The sequence below is a fragment of the Ceratotherium simum genome, chromosome 24, assembly GCF_057802395.1.
Source record: "Ceratotherium simum simum isolate JZ-2026a chromosome 24, ASM5780239v1, whole genome shotgun sequence".
Lineage (NCBI taxonomy): Eukaryota > Metazoa > Chordata > Mammalia > Perissodactyla > Rhinocerotidae > Ceratotherium > Ceratotherium simum.
In genome coordinates, this window is record NC_141923.1 from 48,620,664 (window position 1) to 48,636,567 (window position 15,904).

The 15,904-nt window shown below is 40.8% G+C and overlaps 1 protein-coding gene across 4 annotated transcripts in view; it reads left to right on the forward strand.

Moving 5' to 3' along the window:
• Positions 1-1,946: 1,946 nt before the first annotated feature.
• The window catches only part of ERO1A (endoplasmic reticulum oxidoreductase 1 alpha), a 50,235-nt gene continuing 36,277 nt past the window's right edge, over positions 1,947-15,904 (forward strand). For 3 of the 4 annotated variants that reach the window (XM_004426152.3, XM_087448520.1, XM_087448521.1), the window contains exons 1-3: positions 1,948-2,167; positions 11,777-11,896; positions 12,590-12,673. In XM_004426152.3, the coding sequence (XP_004426209.1) occupies positions 2,054-2,167; positions 11,777-11,896; positions 12,590-12,673 (318 nt within the window). In that variant the 5' untranslated portion in view covers positions 1,948-2,053. Of the gene's footprint in view, positions 2,168-11,776; positions 11,897-12,589; positions 12,674-15,904 lie in introns of all 4 variants that reach the window. The other variant, XM_087448522.1, reaches the window with a different exon arrangement.

Genomic DNA, 15,904 nt, shown 5'->3' on the forward strand with positions numbered 1-15,904 from the left:
TTTAAATATCTTACAATTTTATTTGTCAATTACAACTCAATAAAGTTGAAAAAGAGAAGACAATAAAGTAAAAAAAATTGTCTTATATGGTGATTGTTTCTGATTATGAGTTTGCTAGAAATTTGTTCTGGGCAAGAGGTGGAGTCTAAAGGACTAGAGCTTCCATCCTGGGATCAAGGACACTTTTAAGCTCTCCCAGGTGACAGCCTGTTGCATCAGGGTGAAATCTAGAGCTGATTCATGTTCAGAGTTCCTCCTTCTGCGATTTTAGACTTTATTCATTTAGTTTCCTCTTTTTCACATTGTGTGTTTCATAAGTGATGGTATTATGATGGTATTCATTCAGGTATTAATAGTGTGGCCATATGAAAAATATTCATTTTTCAAACATGTACGCAGAAGCTCCTTGTTAAGATCTCTGGGAGTCACAGGCATGTTTTGAGACATCATTCCTGCTCAAGGAGTTTAAAGAGATTACAATTCAGTGGTAGAAACACAACTTAGAAAATGCCATAAAAAATTACCTACCAAGTTCCAGGGGGTGCCCCTCCACGTACAGGGACTGGGCTTTATACATTTTTATATGTCTAATGTCAAGCTCAGTTTGGCATAGAGTAGGTTTATTGAATTGCAATTTATTTAGAAACTGGAACAGGGTGAAGAGGAAACCAGGAAGATCACACAGAAGAGGTAGCTAGTGAGGTGGGTCTGGCCCTAGACGGTTAAGTAGGATCTGTCTACAGGCATAATAAAAAAGAACTTTGCAAGTAAAGAGAGAAATTGTATTAGTATGTACATCTGGCATATTGTAGCTATTAGAATCGAGCTTCTCAGGCCCACCAGGACCTCAGATGGTTGATGACTTTTTTACTACATGTCAGTCTGCTTGCAGTGATGGACAGAGCATAGGCCATGGGCTTTGAAGTAAGAAACACCTGAGTTCTGAGTCTCACCTCTTACCATACCATGTGATTTTGAATAACATATATAAACTTTCTATGCCTATTTTTCTCAGTTAGAAAATAGGAGTAATACCTATTTTGGGCCTACCATATCCCAAGCTACTTTATTAAATGATGGCTTTTTTAAAAAAAGACTTATTTGAAAAAACAAAGATTTGAACTTTTAATGTGTAAGATGTTTCAGAGCTTTCTAGTTTCACCTTAAAATTTCTCTTAAAAAAGAAAGGCTGATAGACTAGTCCCATGGCTGGGAATCAGAGGACCCGGCTCTGTCACCGTCCAGCTCCCAGTCCTTGCTCACATCATCTCACCTCTCGGGCCTGTTTCCTGCTAGAAAAAGAGAGGGTGGTCTCCACCTACTGTCCCTACAGTAGCCACTGGCCACATTTGACTATGAAATGTGGCTGATTCGTATAAAATACACACCAGATTTCAAGTATAAAAATAAAAAAAGGTAAAATGTTTAATGAATAATTTAATATTGAGCATATTTTGAAATATTTTGCACATATTGGGTTAAATAAAATGTTATTAAAATGAACCTCACCTGTTTCTTTCGCTCTTTTGATGCGACTACTAGACAATGTAAATTACATACGCAGCCCTGGTCTCGATGATCCCTAATATCCCCTTCAGCTTTAAGACTCTGCCAGGGACACTGTGGACACGTAAACGCACGGTTTCATTTCCTTGCACTGAGATGACAAAGGACTGGCCGGAGTGAGCGCAGTGGGGCGCGGCCCTGCAGGAACACAGACCCTTCAGGCTTTTGCTGGCGCTCCGGGGCGGGAAGGATCTCGACTCCCGCGCGGGGGCGGAAGCGGGGGCGGTGGCAGGGCGGGGCCGAGGCGGGAAGTGGATTCGTGCGTCAGCTCCGCGCGCGGGGAAGGAAGCCGGCCCCAGGTCCCCGCCGGCGCGGGCGCCTTGGCACGTCCGCAGGCTCTGCCGGGCGGTGGCGGCCGCCGGGTCGCGAGGTGGGGCGGGGTGGGGCGCGCCGGGGGCCGCCCGCGCGGGCTTCATCTGCGGTCGCGCGGCCTGTGCCTCAGTGCCGGGGACGCCGAGGCGCGGGGCGACGAGCTGCCGGAGTGGCTATGGACCGCCGCTGGGGCCTCCTGATCGGCTTTCTGGGCGCCGTGTGGCCGCTGGGCTCGGGCCATGGCGGGCGGCAGCCCCCGGAGACGGCGGCGCAGAGGTGCTTCTGCCAGGTGAGGGGTGTGCGCGGCGTGCTGCCCGTCCCGGTGCTCCCCGCCTCCGCCGTGCGCTCCGTCCTGTGCGCCCCGGCAGGTGAGCGGCGGGGGCATGCATTTTTGCGTCTCCAGCCGCTCAGAGTGGAGTGCTTCTGCTCCCCGGCCGGGGCTGAGTCCTCTGCCGCTCGCCTGGTTGGTGTGGGCCGGTCTCCCACCGCAGCTTGGACCTTGGCGCGCGCTTCGGATCAGGCGTGGGGCAAGAGGTGTGGGTGCACGCTGTATCTTTTTACCGACTGGGTTTATGCACCTTTGTCGGTCTTCCCTGACCGGGGAGGGTATGCACTGTGTGCACGCACACTCAGTATTTGTTATTTTCGCAATACCTGGATCTTTATAACTTCTAACGTGACCTGGAACTGTGTATGTTGTGCTTGTGCTGGGTGCCTTTGCCAGCCTTTCTGGCCAGGACAGGCTTTTGTCGGGGGGCTGCTCTCAGATCTCGTTGTCAGGCAGGAGAGTGGCTTTGTGTGACTTGCTTGTGTCCAAGCCTAACTGCCTGGTGTCTTTGGGGCCGCGGCTGCCCTTTGTGTCTTTTCTGTCGAGTGTGGTGGGATTCTCGTACCGTGACACCCGTATAGCTGGTCTGAATTGGGAGGATGGTCCTTACTCCTCAGGGTACAAGTTTGACTACAAGTGTACTATGATCACTTCCTTCTGTTAGTAAGAGATGTGGGTTCCTTGAGCAAAAAATTCAAAGAAACTTACAGGTTTCTGGATCTACAATATCTCGTGTTTCAATATCATTACTCTTAAAGTCGCCTTTTGGTTGGCTTCTGTTAATAAAAATTACGTTTTATACAAAATTGAGAGTGGGTATCCGAATCGTTCCTTTTAACTGGATTTTCCTATGAAGTTATTATCAGAAATAACATTTTATGTGTGTAGGGGCAATGATACTATTTCACAGAGAAAAGAGACATTTTATTATGAGAGGAAGAGATGTGTTGCACTGGTTTATATTCTTCAATTTTGTTGTTTGCTGAGAGTTTTGGGAGTTGAGGTGTTATTTGGGAACATGTAAGAGAGTTGAAAGGAAATTGCTGCTTTGCAACTAAGAGATTGAAAAGCTCCTTTACCTTCAGTGGTTGCAAACAGCACGCAATCAACGACTTAAAAGGGAAAAGGTCATTTTTATTCTGATTACAAATATAATGTAACGCAAAGTTCAAACATTTAAAACATAAGTAAAGTAGAGATAAATGCCTTTAAAATAAAGTATTTAGTGTTGAAAGAAGATATCCAGTGTAACATTTTCAACTACATTCTAGAGATTTGGATAATGGAATACAAGTACCTGTTGAGCTTTTCAACCTTCACTTTTTCCCCCCAAAGACCTTTTTATTTTTTATTTTTATTTATTTTTTGTGAAGAAGATCGGCCCTGAGCTAACATCTGCCAATCCTTCTCTTTTTGCTGAGGAAGAGTGGCCCTGGGCTAACATCCGTGCCCATCTTCCTCTACTTTATATGGGATGCCACCAGAGCATGGCTGGACAAGCGGTGGGTCGGTGTGCGACCAGGATCTGAGCAGGAGAACCCCAGCCCACCGCAGCAGAGCGCGCACTTAACCACTTGTGCCGCCCGGCTGGCCCCCCAAAACCCTTTTAGATATCTGATTAAAATTGGGGAGCTTTTTATTTTTTACATTTATTTTCTTTTTCTTTTGATTATTGTTTAAGTGTTTTTCACCTTTCATAATATTTTCAAGATTTGAATACTCCCTCAATACAAAAATCTCTTAGACCTCTTTCTTTTCCTTTTAGAACAAGAGTGGCTGTTTTTCTTTTCCGAGTCAACTTTTAAAAATAATAAATTCACATAGTAAAAAACAATTTTAAGAGAAATTTAAAATGATTTGCTTCAGAACAGAGACCATCAATTCTAATTCAATAAATGGAACAAAAGTATACTTTAGTTGTATTATGGTCAGTAATGGAAGGGATGGGGATAAGTGGAGAAGAGGGGAGAGAGGACAGTGATGAGTAGAAATGAAGAGAAAAACGGAGACAAGCGTAGAGACTGTGCACAAACACAGAACGAGAGAGAGAGAAAAGAAAAAAATGGAGAAAGAAAAGATAAAGGGAGATGAGTGGTGCAAATTATTTCTTCAACAAACATTTATAAACACTGTGTACATTGGTCTGAGTGTTTGGAATACATATGGCATGTTCCCTGCCCCGGAGAGCTTACAGTTTAGTAAATAATGTTTTTTGGGGCTTGGGAAGAGGAAAGGATCCTAAGCATTTAAAAAACAAGTTAGTAAATATTGCTAGAAACTAAATTAAAAACTAAATTTCACCTAAAGTTTGGAAACACAAGTTAAAATCTTTTCTGGTTCTGTTTGCAGTATCCCATTAGCTGCAGAGCCCTGTGGATTCTGTTTTGTTCGTATTGTGTCACTTTTCTCACCTCCTGTTCCCAGTCCCTCTTCCTGCTCTGTCCTGAGTTACCAAGTTACCCCTTGGTCACACTGTTGCATGGGTGCCTGGCTTATAGTGGGGGTTTAGTTAACAGAGTATCCACTCTGATTTGAGCCAGAACAGCACGTGGTTAGTTATTCCACCTTAGAAAATCATTGAAGTAAAATGTTCAAAGCTTTACAAATAATCAGATTAAATTCAACAAGTGTTTATTGAGGCCTACTGTGAACAAGTTTTGAGAGGTCAAAAAATGAATTAAAAAATAAAAAATTGGTTCCAATTCTTGACTCTCCAGAGTACTGACCCTGGTGCATAATTGTGCTTACGTATTATGGAAATTTCAATATAAGATGTGAGCAATATGCCAGCAGGAGTATATTCTTGTAATTATTCTCTTAGCAGGCCGTTTGCATGTTTTTCTGAACTCAGTCTTTCAGATGGGTTAACAGCTCCAAATGAATCTTTAAACTTAGTTACTACACATGCCTGTTAGTTGACATCAAATCCCTCTAGAATGATTTTTACTGGATGTTGTAAGTTCTCTTCATAATAGTGCTTCAGTGTTAGCTGCTCAAAATAAGTGATCAATTGTGTGGGACTTGTAAATCTTCCTTATATATGACCCCCTGCCCCATTTTATCATTCTGTGAAAAAAGATTAAAATTTTTTTGTACAGAAAATTGGCTTTTTTTCCTTTTGGTATACAAGCCTATGAAGTTTAACACATGTACAATTTGTGTAAACAATTCCATAATCAGGACTTACCCCTTTTTTAAACCAAAATAGTATTTGTAGTATTTGTTGTAGTAGATGTGGGCTTGAACTAAATGAAGACTTTTCTGAGTTTCTTATTTCTTTTTTTTTTTTTTTTTTTGTGAGGATGATCAGCCCTGAGCTAACATCCATACTAATCCTCCTCTTTTTTTTGCTGAGGAAGACCGGCTCTGAGCTAACATCTATTGCCAATCCTCCTCCTTTTTTCCCCAAAGCCCCAGTAGATAGTTGTATGTCATAGTTGCACATCCCTCTAGTTGCTGTATGTGGGACGCGGCCTCAGTCCGTCGGTGCGCGCCAGGGATCCGAACCCCGGGCCGCCAGTAGCGGAGCGGGAGCATTTAACCACTAAGCCACAGGGCCGGCCCCTCTTATTTCTTTTTGACAATTATTGCTCCATTATGTCATTAGAGAGAATGAATGTAACAGAACTTTAGTCCCAATTCATGGAATCCCAGGATGCATTTTAGAGAAATAACCTCAGAAGAGACAGTATGGACATCTTTTTTCGTTTAAATTAATTAAAAATGAGTTTGTAGGGGCTGGCCCAGTGGCGTAGTGGTTAAGTTCTCGCTCTCCGCTTTGGCGGCCTGGGGTTCACAGGTTTGGATCCCGAGCGTGGACCTACGCACTACTCATAAAGCCATGCTGTGGCGGTGTCCCATATAAAGTGGAGGAGGATGGGCACGGATGTTAGTCCAGGGCCAGTCTTCCTCAGCAAAAAGAGGAGGATTGGCATCAGATGTTAGCTGAGGGCTAATCTTCCTCACACACACACAAGAAATGAGTTTGTAAACACTTATGTACTCAAAATGTTTTATTAACCTTAATATGACTCGTGCTAACAACACTCAGCTCCACTTATCTAAGTGCAGTGAGTCTCCATCAGCTAGTGGAAGGGGTGTAGTGCATATAATCCACGATGGGGCTTCAAGAATGGATCATTGTTCACTTGGAGTGTGTTGTGGATATGCTCTGCGTACATGGTTTTAGCAGATTTACCTGTTATTGTCTTGTTTCGGTCAACTTAAAAAATAGTTTTTGTTTGTTAGTCCGAGTGGCTGGGCCATAGGAGAGACACTTGATAATATGCTGAGTGTTGGGTGGAAATAAGCCCAGGATTAAAACTTAGTCAGAGGAATCTTTGAAACAGGTTATACTGGTGAGATGTTGATCAACTCTGAGTGCTTGATGTATTCCAGGCTTTTTTGAACAAAGCATGTGGAACGAAGCATGTTTCACATTGGTTGCCATACTTTGGGTCATTTAACAACAATGTAAAGTTGTAGCAAGACCAAGACTTTAGAGCAGAAATAGCTCTTAGGGGCCGGCCCCGTGGCTTGGTGGTTAAGTGAGCGCGCTCCACTGCTGGCGACCCGGGTTCGGATCCCGGGCTCGCACCGACGCGCTGCTTCTCTGGCCATGCTGAGGCCGCGTCCCGCATACAGCAACTAGAAGGATGTGCAGCTATGACACACAACTATCTACTGGGGCTTTGGGGGGAAAAATAAATAAATAAAATCTTTAAAAAAAAAAAAAAAAAAAAGAAATAGCTCTTAGCATTGTGTCTTTACAATGATGCCTGCCACCAGTCTAGAATCTTTGGTGTTTCCATGCTTCCATTAGCAGAGTTGTCCCGGTCTCCTCTGTCAATGAATGAATACTGTGTTCATGTTCTTTTTGATGGTCACAAAACACAGTAAAATTAAATACAACTAAAGTTCTTTGGCAAATAAAGCGCACTTTTAAATCATATTTCATACAAATAAGAAGAATATGTTCTTAACAGTACTTTGGAAGAAAATCATAATCTGTGTTAGGACTAGAAGTTGTTGGACACAAGGAAACTAGAAAGTATGTTTTGTTTTGTCTCTCACTGCAAACTAAAGGATCCCTCTCACCAGAGAACAGTGGACCAGAGGCCAGTGTTTGCTCCTCTTCTTTTGCCTTTTGTATTTGGGTATTTGGTCCGAACCAGTCAGAGTTAATGGAGAGACTAATTGAGGCTCCTTCCACTGATCACTTTTGGTTACCTAGGCTCCTTCCACTGATCGCTTTTGGTTACCTAGTTCTACATTCCCTTGGGGCTACAGATGTAAAATTTTTAGAAAAATTTTAACGGCAAACTTGCCCTTTTTTTCCTTATTTGTTGAAAGAAAAGGTTGTGGGTTGCTTTGGGGAATAGTAAGATCCCTTTCACTGGAAGTGTTTAAACAGCGGTAGGGTGATCATAGTGAGTAATATTTACTGGGCATTTACTGGATGTCGTTTTATCTTGATATCAGCTGTTTGAGATGAGAACTATTATTACTTATATTTTGTGTTCAGATTGGAAACTGAGGCCTAGAGAGGTTAAAAAAATGTGGATAAGTAGCAGAGATAGGAGTCAACCCTAGAAGGCCTGACTCCAGGGCCTGCATTGCTAACCACTGTTACACACTGCCTCCTCCTGAAGGTGTATGGGTGGGGATTGCTGTGTGCTTGGGAGTTGCAATAGAAGGCTTCAAAGGCTTTCCACCTCTTAAGAGACTAAGACTTTAAACTGGTGATGTTATGAGTCAGGCCTACCTCTGTCCTTATATCTACCATCCCTCAACTAGAGCCTTCTAATTGCCACCTATTTTGGCCCCGTACCCAAGGCTGAGTATCACCTGAATCTTAGAGCAGCGAGCTTCAAATTTTACATTGCATCAATGACTGTGTTTGTGTGTGTGTGGTGCGTTTTTTAAAAATTCAGATTCCTGTGGGAGGGCCAGTGTTCAGTTTCCCTTTGGGAGATGGTCTAGTAGTTCTTTAAGCAGCCTTAGCACGTTCTGAAGCACAGCATCAAGTCATCCTTGTTACTGATGGGCAGCTCCTTTGGTCTTACTTTAGGTGATAGGACTTTGCTTTGTTTCCAAGCTCATGCCCTCGGTCTATTAACTGGATTTCTCCCTGAACCCTTTCCTGAGACTCTATTCTGATAACACACCTGGTTGTCTTGTTTCTAGAACTGGGCCTGGCATCAGACCTGCAAGACTTCCTGGTAGGAATTAGGTTCTGCTGCCTGTTGGCTGGTGTATCTGAACAGTCAGATAGCTTGGATTTCCAAGTATCTTCCTGTCTCTCCTTTGCTGGGATCTCTCCATCTATTGAAACTCCTGCCACTCCACTCTTCCTGCTTAGCTACCCTGCTCCCTGCTACCCTGAGGAATACCTCCTACTCAAGTCTGAGGTAAGGGGCAGACAATTTTAAAATCTACCCTGTCCAGCCCCCTCTCCCTCTGAGGTCTCTAGGCTATAAGCCACTACTGCTTTGGAGGCATCTTTCATTCCTTTCTGGTTTGGGGCTTCTTATAGCTTCCTTTGTTGTTGGGATATAGATCAGTAGACTGGAGCACACGAAGGGCTGTTCACCTTTGCTGCTTACTTCCCTTGCTCTGTGAGTGCATTCCTGCCACTTGTGCTTGTGTGGTCTGGGGCACTGAGACCCACCGTAGGTGATGGGTAGCACCTAGTTATTATTAGACAGTGCAGTGCTGGTCTCCCATGAGTGAGAGTGACAGTGGACGTGATTCATTCATTCACTCACCCCCCCCATTCCGCAAATAATTATTGAGCATCTACTGTGTGCTTTCTAGAAGTACAGTGCTAAGTACTAGAAATACAAAGATGAACAAACATGATTTTGCTCTTAAGGATTTTAAACTCTAGTGGGTGGGAGTGAAACAGGTAAGTTCAGTACAGTGAGGTAATTCTTATGTAGGAGTATGTGAAGAGTCATGGGAGAGACAGGTAACCCATCTGGTGGTGAGTGGTACCCAAGGGGCAGCTTCCCCAAAGAGGCCTGAGCTGAGTCTTGAAGATACATTGTTACCTAAAAAATGAATTCCTCAGGGGGAAAAATGGATTGCATCAAACTCTTCCTCTCAAGTTTTTTGCATATATGTTTCATTTTGTGAAATTCATTTTATTTAATTAATTTATTTATTTGGTGAGGAGGGTTAGCCCTGAGCTAACGTCTGTTGCCAATCCTCCTCTTTTTGCTGAGGAAGATTGGCCCTGAGCTAACATCTGTGCCCATCTTCCTCTACTTTATATGTGGGACGCCACCACAGCATGGCTTGGCAAGTGATGTGTACGTCCGTGCCCAGGGTGGAACCTGTGAACCCTGGGCTGCCAAAGCGGACTGCGAGAACTTAACCACTATGCCACTGGCTGGCCTCGTGAAATTCATTTTAATGTCTCTGCTTTCCATGTGTCCCTTTGGCCTTTGCAGCTTCTGTGCCTGTTGTTCTTTGTGTAATAATTTGTATCCAAAAGGAGAAATAGTACCTATTTTCTGTTCTTAGAAGTTCTGCTGTTAAGGCTCAAAAGAAAGAGGTGTGAAAGATCAAATCATCTAGGTTAGAAGCACTTTTGTTTTGTTGGTACCCAAAATTAGGACTCTAAGATTATTGTATACTCAGAGAAGTTTTAGCAAGAAACAAGGACAAATTTGCATATGAAATGAAAGTAGTTATTACAGTGACAAAATATGTAGATCATATTTCTAGAAACTGAATTAGTGAGTCCAAAACAAATAAGACTAGGCAAATTGGTACAAAATCTTAGCTCTTGAACATTGCTGTCATCATCCAAAGTATTCTTATCTCTTAAGTGAACAATTTCCATTAGTGTTTTGTGATGTTTTAAAATTAAAGGATAGGAGGGCCGGCCCTGTGGCTTGGTGGTTAAGTGCGCGCGCTGCAATGCTGGTGGCCCGGGTTCGGATCCCGGGTGCGCATCGAGGCACCACTTCTCCCTCCATCCTGAGGCCGAGTCCCACATACAGCAACTAGAAGGATGTGCAGCTATGACATACAACTATCTACTGGGGCTTTGGGGGGAAAAAATAAAATAAATAAAATCTTTAAAATTAAAGGATAGGGGCTGGCCCGGTGGTGCAAGCAGTTCAGTGCGCAGGCTCTGCTTCAGCGGCCCGGGGTTTGCAGGTTTGGATCCTAGGTGCGCACCGACACACCGCTTGGTAAGCCATACTGTGGCGGTGTCTCATATAAAGTAGAGGAGGATGGGCACGGATGTTAGCTCAGGGCCACTCTTCCCCAAGGGGAGGATTGGCACCGGATGTTAGCTCAGGGCTAGTCCTCCTCACACACACACACAAAAAATAATAAAATAAAATTAAAAGATAGTGTAGGATTTTACATATACCAAAGGGAAAATCTAAATGCAGTATTTCAATAAAGTATATTGTTTATTTGCTTTCTTACCAGTAGATTTTTAAGTTATTTTTTTGTTGGCAATGTCTCCCTAAAATATAATCCAAACTAGTTTATGATGCAAATATTCAGACCAAAGTATGATAAGGATCTCTTTTCTGCAGCATGCTGTATATTTAAAAAATTTGTTTGTTACTTTTCTTAAATCATGATGTATTTGTTACTTACTTAAAGCAATGTTTAATTAATTCTATTAGATGTTTGCCTAGCCCCAAGTAAACATCTAAGAATTATAGTATCACATCTGATAACATATTCTGATTATAATAGATAAGACATCAGTTTTAAGCATTTGAAGATCAAGATTGGCTTTTTGGTCAATTTGCTGTCTCCGTGTTGCTAATGATAAGTAATTTCTAAGCACCATTTCAAACTTACAAATTGTCATGGCCCAATATTTGAGGGTTATTAGATCCTTATAATAAATTATTGTTTCTCTTATAAATTTAGTATCATCTCTTTTTTTATACATTCACCTAGCTTGTCTGTGGCCTACACATCCTGTTGGAAACTAAAATAAAGGGAAGACAGAGCCAGGTGAATTACTGAGTCTCAGGAAAGCCAGGGATGTGGATGTAACTGGGCTTCGGGAAAGACGGGTGGAAGTGGGGCTGGAAAACCCTAGGGAGTCCAGGTAGCATATGTTGTCTGTCTCCTTTCTCTGCTTCTCTGTGTATCTTTTAAAATCTTTCCTGTCTGACTGCTGGCTCATGTATTCCTCAGTTCACAGGATGGAATATGGTCTGAGTTTACTGGTCTAGGCACAGGGAGAGACATCTCTCCCTCTTGGTGTCAATTCCTGGAGAGGGGAACCATGACCAGGTTTGGGTCAGATGCCCATCCCCGGTTGGGCCTGGAGGGCAGAGTTCCACAGTGGCTGCAGGGGACTAACTCTGCATGCGTTCGTGCGTCATTATGAGCTTAGTACACTCTACAGGAGATATCCACTGCATTCCTCTAGGTTATTGTCTTACCCCATCTTAGAAAGTTATGGGGAAGAGGAAGGGTAAAGGTTGGTTGAGTAGAGGGCTCTTTCATCATAACCATATGAGGAAAAAGAACCCTGTTGCCTCTAAGACATTTTGATTTAATATTTCATTTTCTTTGTAACAGGTTAGTGGTTACTTGGATGATTGTACCTGTGATGTTGAAACCATTGATAGATTTAATAACTACAGGCTTTTCCCAAGACTACAACAACTTCTTGAAAGCGACTACTTTAGATATTATAAGGTATTTTTATTTTTAATTTTTTGTATATGAATGCTTAAAGTTTAAATGGATAATTACATTTGGGAATTACTAAGCTTCAAAATTGTGGCTGAAACCACTCACTGGATACTTTTAATTTCAATAAATGAGTTTTGCACTCTGGAATTAGAAACTGGTTGGTTAAATTGAAGTCAGAAAAGAAACTATTATATTGTTATCAAAATTGTGAGTTCATAATTTTCTAAAACGTCAGATTGACTCCAATTAATAAAAATTAAATTAAATATTTTTGAAAAGAAGTGAGACTTTATTCTGACCTATATTATTTTATTTTATCAAGTCCCTTGTGATGTTTTATATTGAGATATTTACTGAAAGAGTTTACTGATCATTGGGATATGTAGTTATAGTCTGAGTTCACGATTGTCTAACTGTTATTTGCTTAAAAAGAATATCAGTTGAGCAGTGATGATGTGAGTTGCTTTGGCTCCTAGTTGCCATCTCTTCAGGGTCTGTTTAGTAGCAGTCTCTGTCTTTCTAACCCATCTGCCAGTTTACTTGTACCAGCTACACGCTTATACAGTCACTGGAGCTTGACAGCTGATAAGGGGAAGACATAGAGTAACTGCAGCTGATAACATGACCAAGTTATGGCATCATAATTATAATCTCGAAATTCTTATTTTTATAACTTTTTCTGTTATTATCTTACAGGTAAATCTGAAGAGGCCGTGTCCTTTCTGGAATGACATCAGCCAATGTGGAAGAAGAGACTGTGCTGTCAGGCCTTGTCAATCAGTAAGAACCACACTTAAGAACTGTTACATCTCTCTTCAAATAATTTTAGCTTTTTAAGAGGGGCCAATGTAACTAAAGCAATATTTCCATCCTTAGGTTAAGTATAATGTTGTTTAATATTTACGTATTAAAAATCTAAACTTAAAAATATAAAACCTATTTTGAATTATTCTGCATTCATAATAATAGAATTTGAACTTTGTGGTTAATATAATCGTTTGACTTATTAGTGAGATTAATAGTTCTTTTGGCTGGATATTTGTTTTTCTTCTTACATCTTATCCAAACAAAGTTATGTTTATAGTATAATAAAATGAAATTGATTAAGTTACAAAAAAATCCCTCTCCTTTTTTGTGGGTATATTATTTTCCTTGGATTTTCTTGGGTGAGGAGGAGTTTCTAAGTAAAACCCCTGGTTTTACTTAGAAATTCTCAGAGCATTAAAATTTGAAGTGTTCTGCTCTGAAAGCAGAGAATTTTATACTTTTCAGTGAAGCCCTTTTTTTCCTTTAAAAGTATATATTTTTGTTTTACTTTTTAAATTGTGATAAATATATACATAACATAAAATTTATCATTTTAACCATTTTTAAGTGTACAGTTCATTGGCGTTAAGTACATTAACATTGTTGTGTTACCATCACCACCATCCATCTCCAGAAATTTTTCATCTTCCCAAATTGAAACTCCACCTCATTAAATAATAATTCTTTACTCCCCTGCCCTCTAGCCCCTGGTAACCACTATTCTACACTATGAATTTGACTACTCTAGGTACCTCCTATAAGGGGAATCATTACAATATTTGTCCTTTTGTATCTGGCTTATTTCACTTAGCATAATGTTTTCAAGGTTTATCCGTATTGTAGCATGTATTACAGTTTTATTCCTTTTTAAGGCTGAATAATATTCCACTGTATGTGTATACTACGTTCTGTTTATACATTCACCTATTGATTGACTTCTGGGTTGTTTCCATCTTTTGGCTATTGCGAATAATTCCTCTGGGAATATGGGTGTGCAAATATCTGTTTGAGTCCCTACTTTCACTTCTTTTGAGTGTATAACCAGAAGTGGAATTGCTGGATCATTTAGTAATTCTGTGTTTAATTTTTTGAGGAATGCCATGCTGTCTTCCACAGTGGCTGCACCATTTTACATTCCCACCAGCAATGCACAAGGGTTCCAATTTCTCCACATTCTCACTAACACTTGCTGTTTTCTGTTTTTTGGATAATAGCCATACTAATGGGTGTGACGTGGTAGTGTAGTTTTGAGCAGTTTATTTTTATACATGTAAATATTGCTATATAGACCTATCTAGCATGTGGAATTAAGGCAAATGTAAAGTATTCTTTATGGGTATATTATCATTAGATGAGTGAGAATCATGTTTTTAATTATATTAATCCTCATAGACACAGCTTTTTGAAAATTCAAGGATTAACTTGTGAAGCACCTTATGTTGCTATGATTAAAGCATGAGCATATCATTAAAGTGATATTATCAATTTAAATGTTTCATTTTATTTCATAAGTTCTAGCATTTATATTTAGTAGTAGGAAAAAATTAGTTGGGGAAATTCAAATTTACCAATAACTTATTTATATGACTTACTAAACATGCTAAAAATATGGTACTTAATTTTTTAAACAGGCCTTTAATTGCACTCTTTAATTACATAGGCTATTACTAACATTAGTCAGAACAAGCAAATAGTTTCACAATTATTGCAAATTTGAATCTCATCTTGAAACAGCAGTTATTTCTGATTATTGTTAATGAAGGATAGGACTAGGGGATGCCACCTTGGGAAGAAGATTGGAGGGGATAGAAAACCTGAGAGATGTTTAGCGTGAAGTAATAGCTTATTGATTCCCAGGTTGACACACTGATGGATGAGACCTATTTTATTGTAAATCCTAGACAAAACAACCAGTTTTAGCATTTAAGAAATGCTAAAACATAGATGCTTATTTGACTTGAACCCATAGAAATGCTAAAAAAGAATCAGATGAAAATTAACAATTTGTACTGAGAAACTGAGACAGAATCTAGTTATTTCACCTTCTGCAGAAGTGGAGCAGAGTGCCTTTCATGCCAGTACTCTATTTTTTTGTTGAGCTAGTTTCACGATAGAGAGAAGGCTTAAAAGATAATTAGAAGATGTTTATCCACTTAAAAGTGTTCTTATATATGTCAGTGTAGCAGAAGTGCCGTGATTAGACCCAAGGTTTAGGAAATTAACTGGAAATATTGTGGAGATGGGGGAGTGGAAGATGAGGAGATGGAGAAGAGGCTAGTAAAGGAATATCACTTAAGAGTTGAGTATAATTTGGTTCAATAATGAATATTTTTTGAGGGCCTACTATGTGCCAGGACCTGGGCATATAAGATGAGTGTTTATCTTGAGAAGCTTATGGTTTAGCAGGGGAGAGAGACACTAAGTGATCATTTCACTACAAATGTGCTAGCCCGATAATAGAGATACACTGCAGGTGTGCACATTGTGGAAGCAGAGGGGAAGGGAGAGCAGAGGAGGGAGACGTGGAGAAACTCCACTCCAAGTGACAAGGAAGAGAGGAACCGTTTACATTCCTCTTGGGACAAGCCTGGGCTCAGTTCTAATTGTTCCTAAATAGAGCAGTCTGTCAGAAACAAATAGTGATTAAAATACTTTGAAATAGCTGCTTCAGCCTAAATAATCAGCTTTCATAGCTAGCACTTATATTGTGCATTGCTGGTGTCTTGATATCTCACTATTGTATACTTAAGTATGCATCTGAGAAGAAGGATATTAATTCCTGAACACAGTGCAGTTATCACACCAAAACAATAATCTTTCTTAACTTAATATGTGTATAAGGTTAAACACAATTAACTCACTACTTCAGATGATCTTGTGCAGTTTTGTTAATACCTTTTTTGCTAAACAAGGAACCAAGACCAGTTTCCTTTTTTTTTTTTAATTTTATTTATTTATTTTTCCCCCAAAGCCCCAGTAGATAGTTGTATGTCATAGCTGCACATCCTTCTAGTTGCTGTATGTGGGACACGGCCTCAGCAAGGCCGGAGAAGCGGTGTGTCGGCGCGCGCCGGGGATCCGAACCTGGGCCGCCAGCAGCGTAGCGCACGCTCTTAACCACTAAGCCACGGGGCCGGCCCCCAGTTTCCTTTTTGTCAACACTTTGATTTCCCTTTTTAGTTCAATTTTAGACTCGGTTCAGGT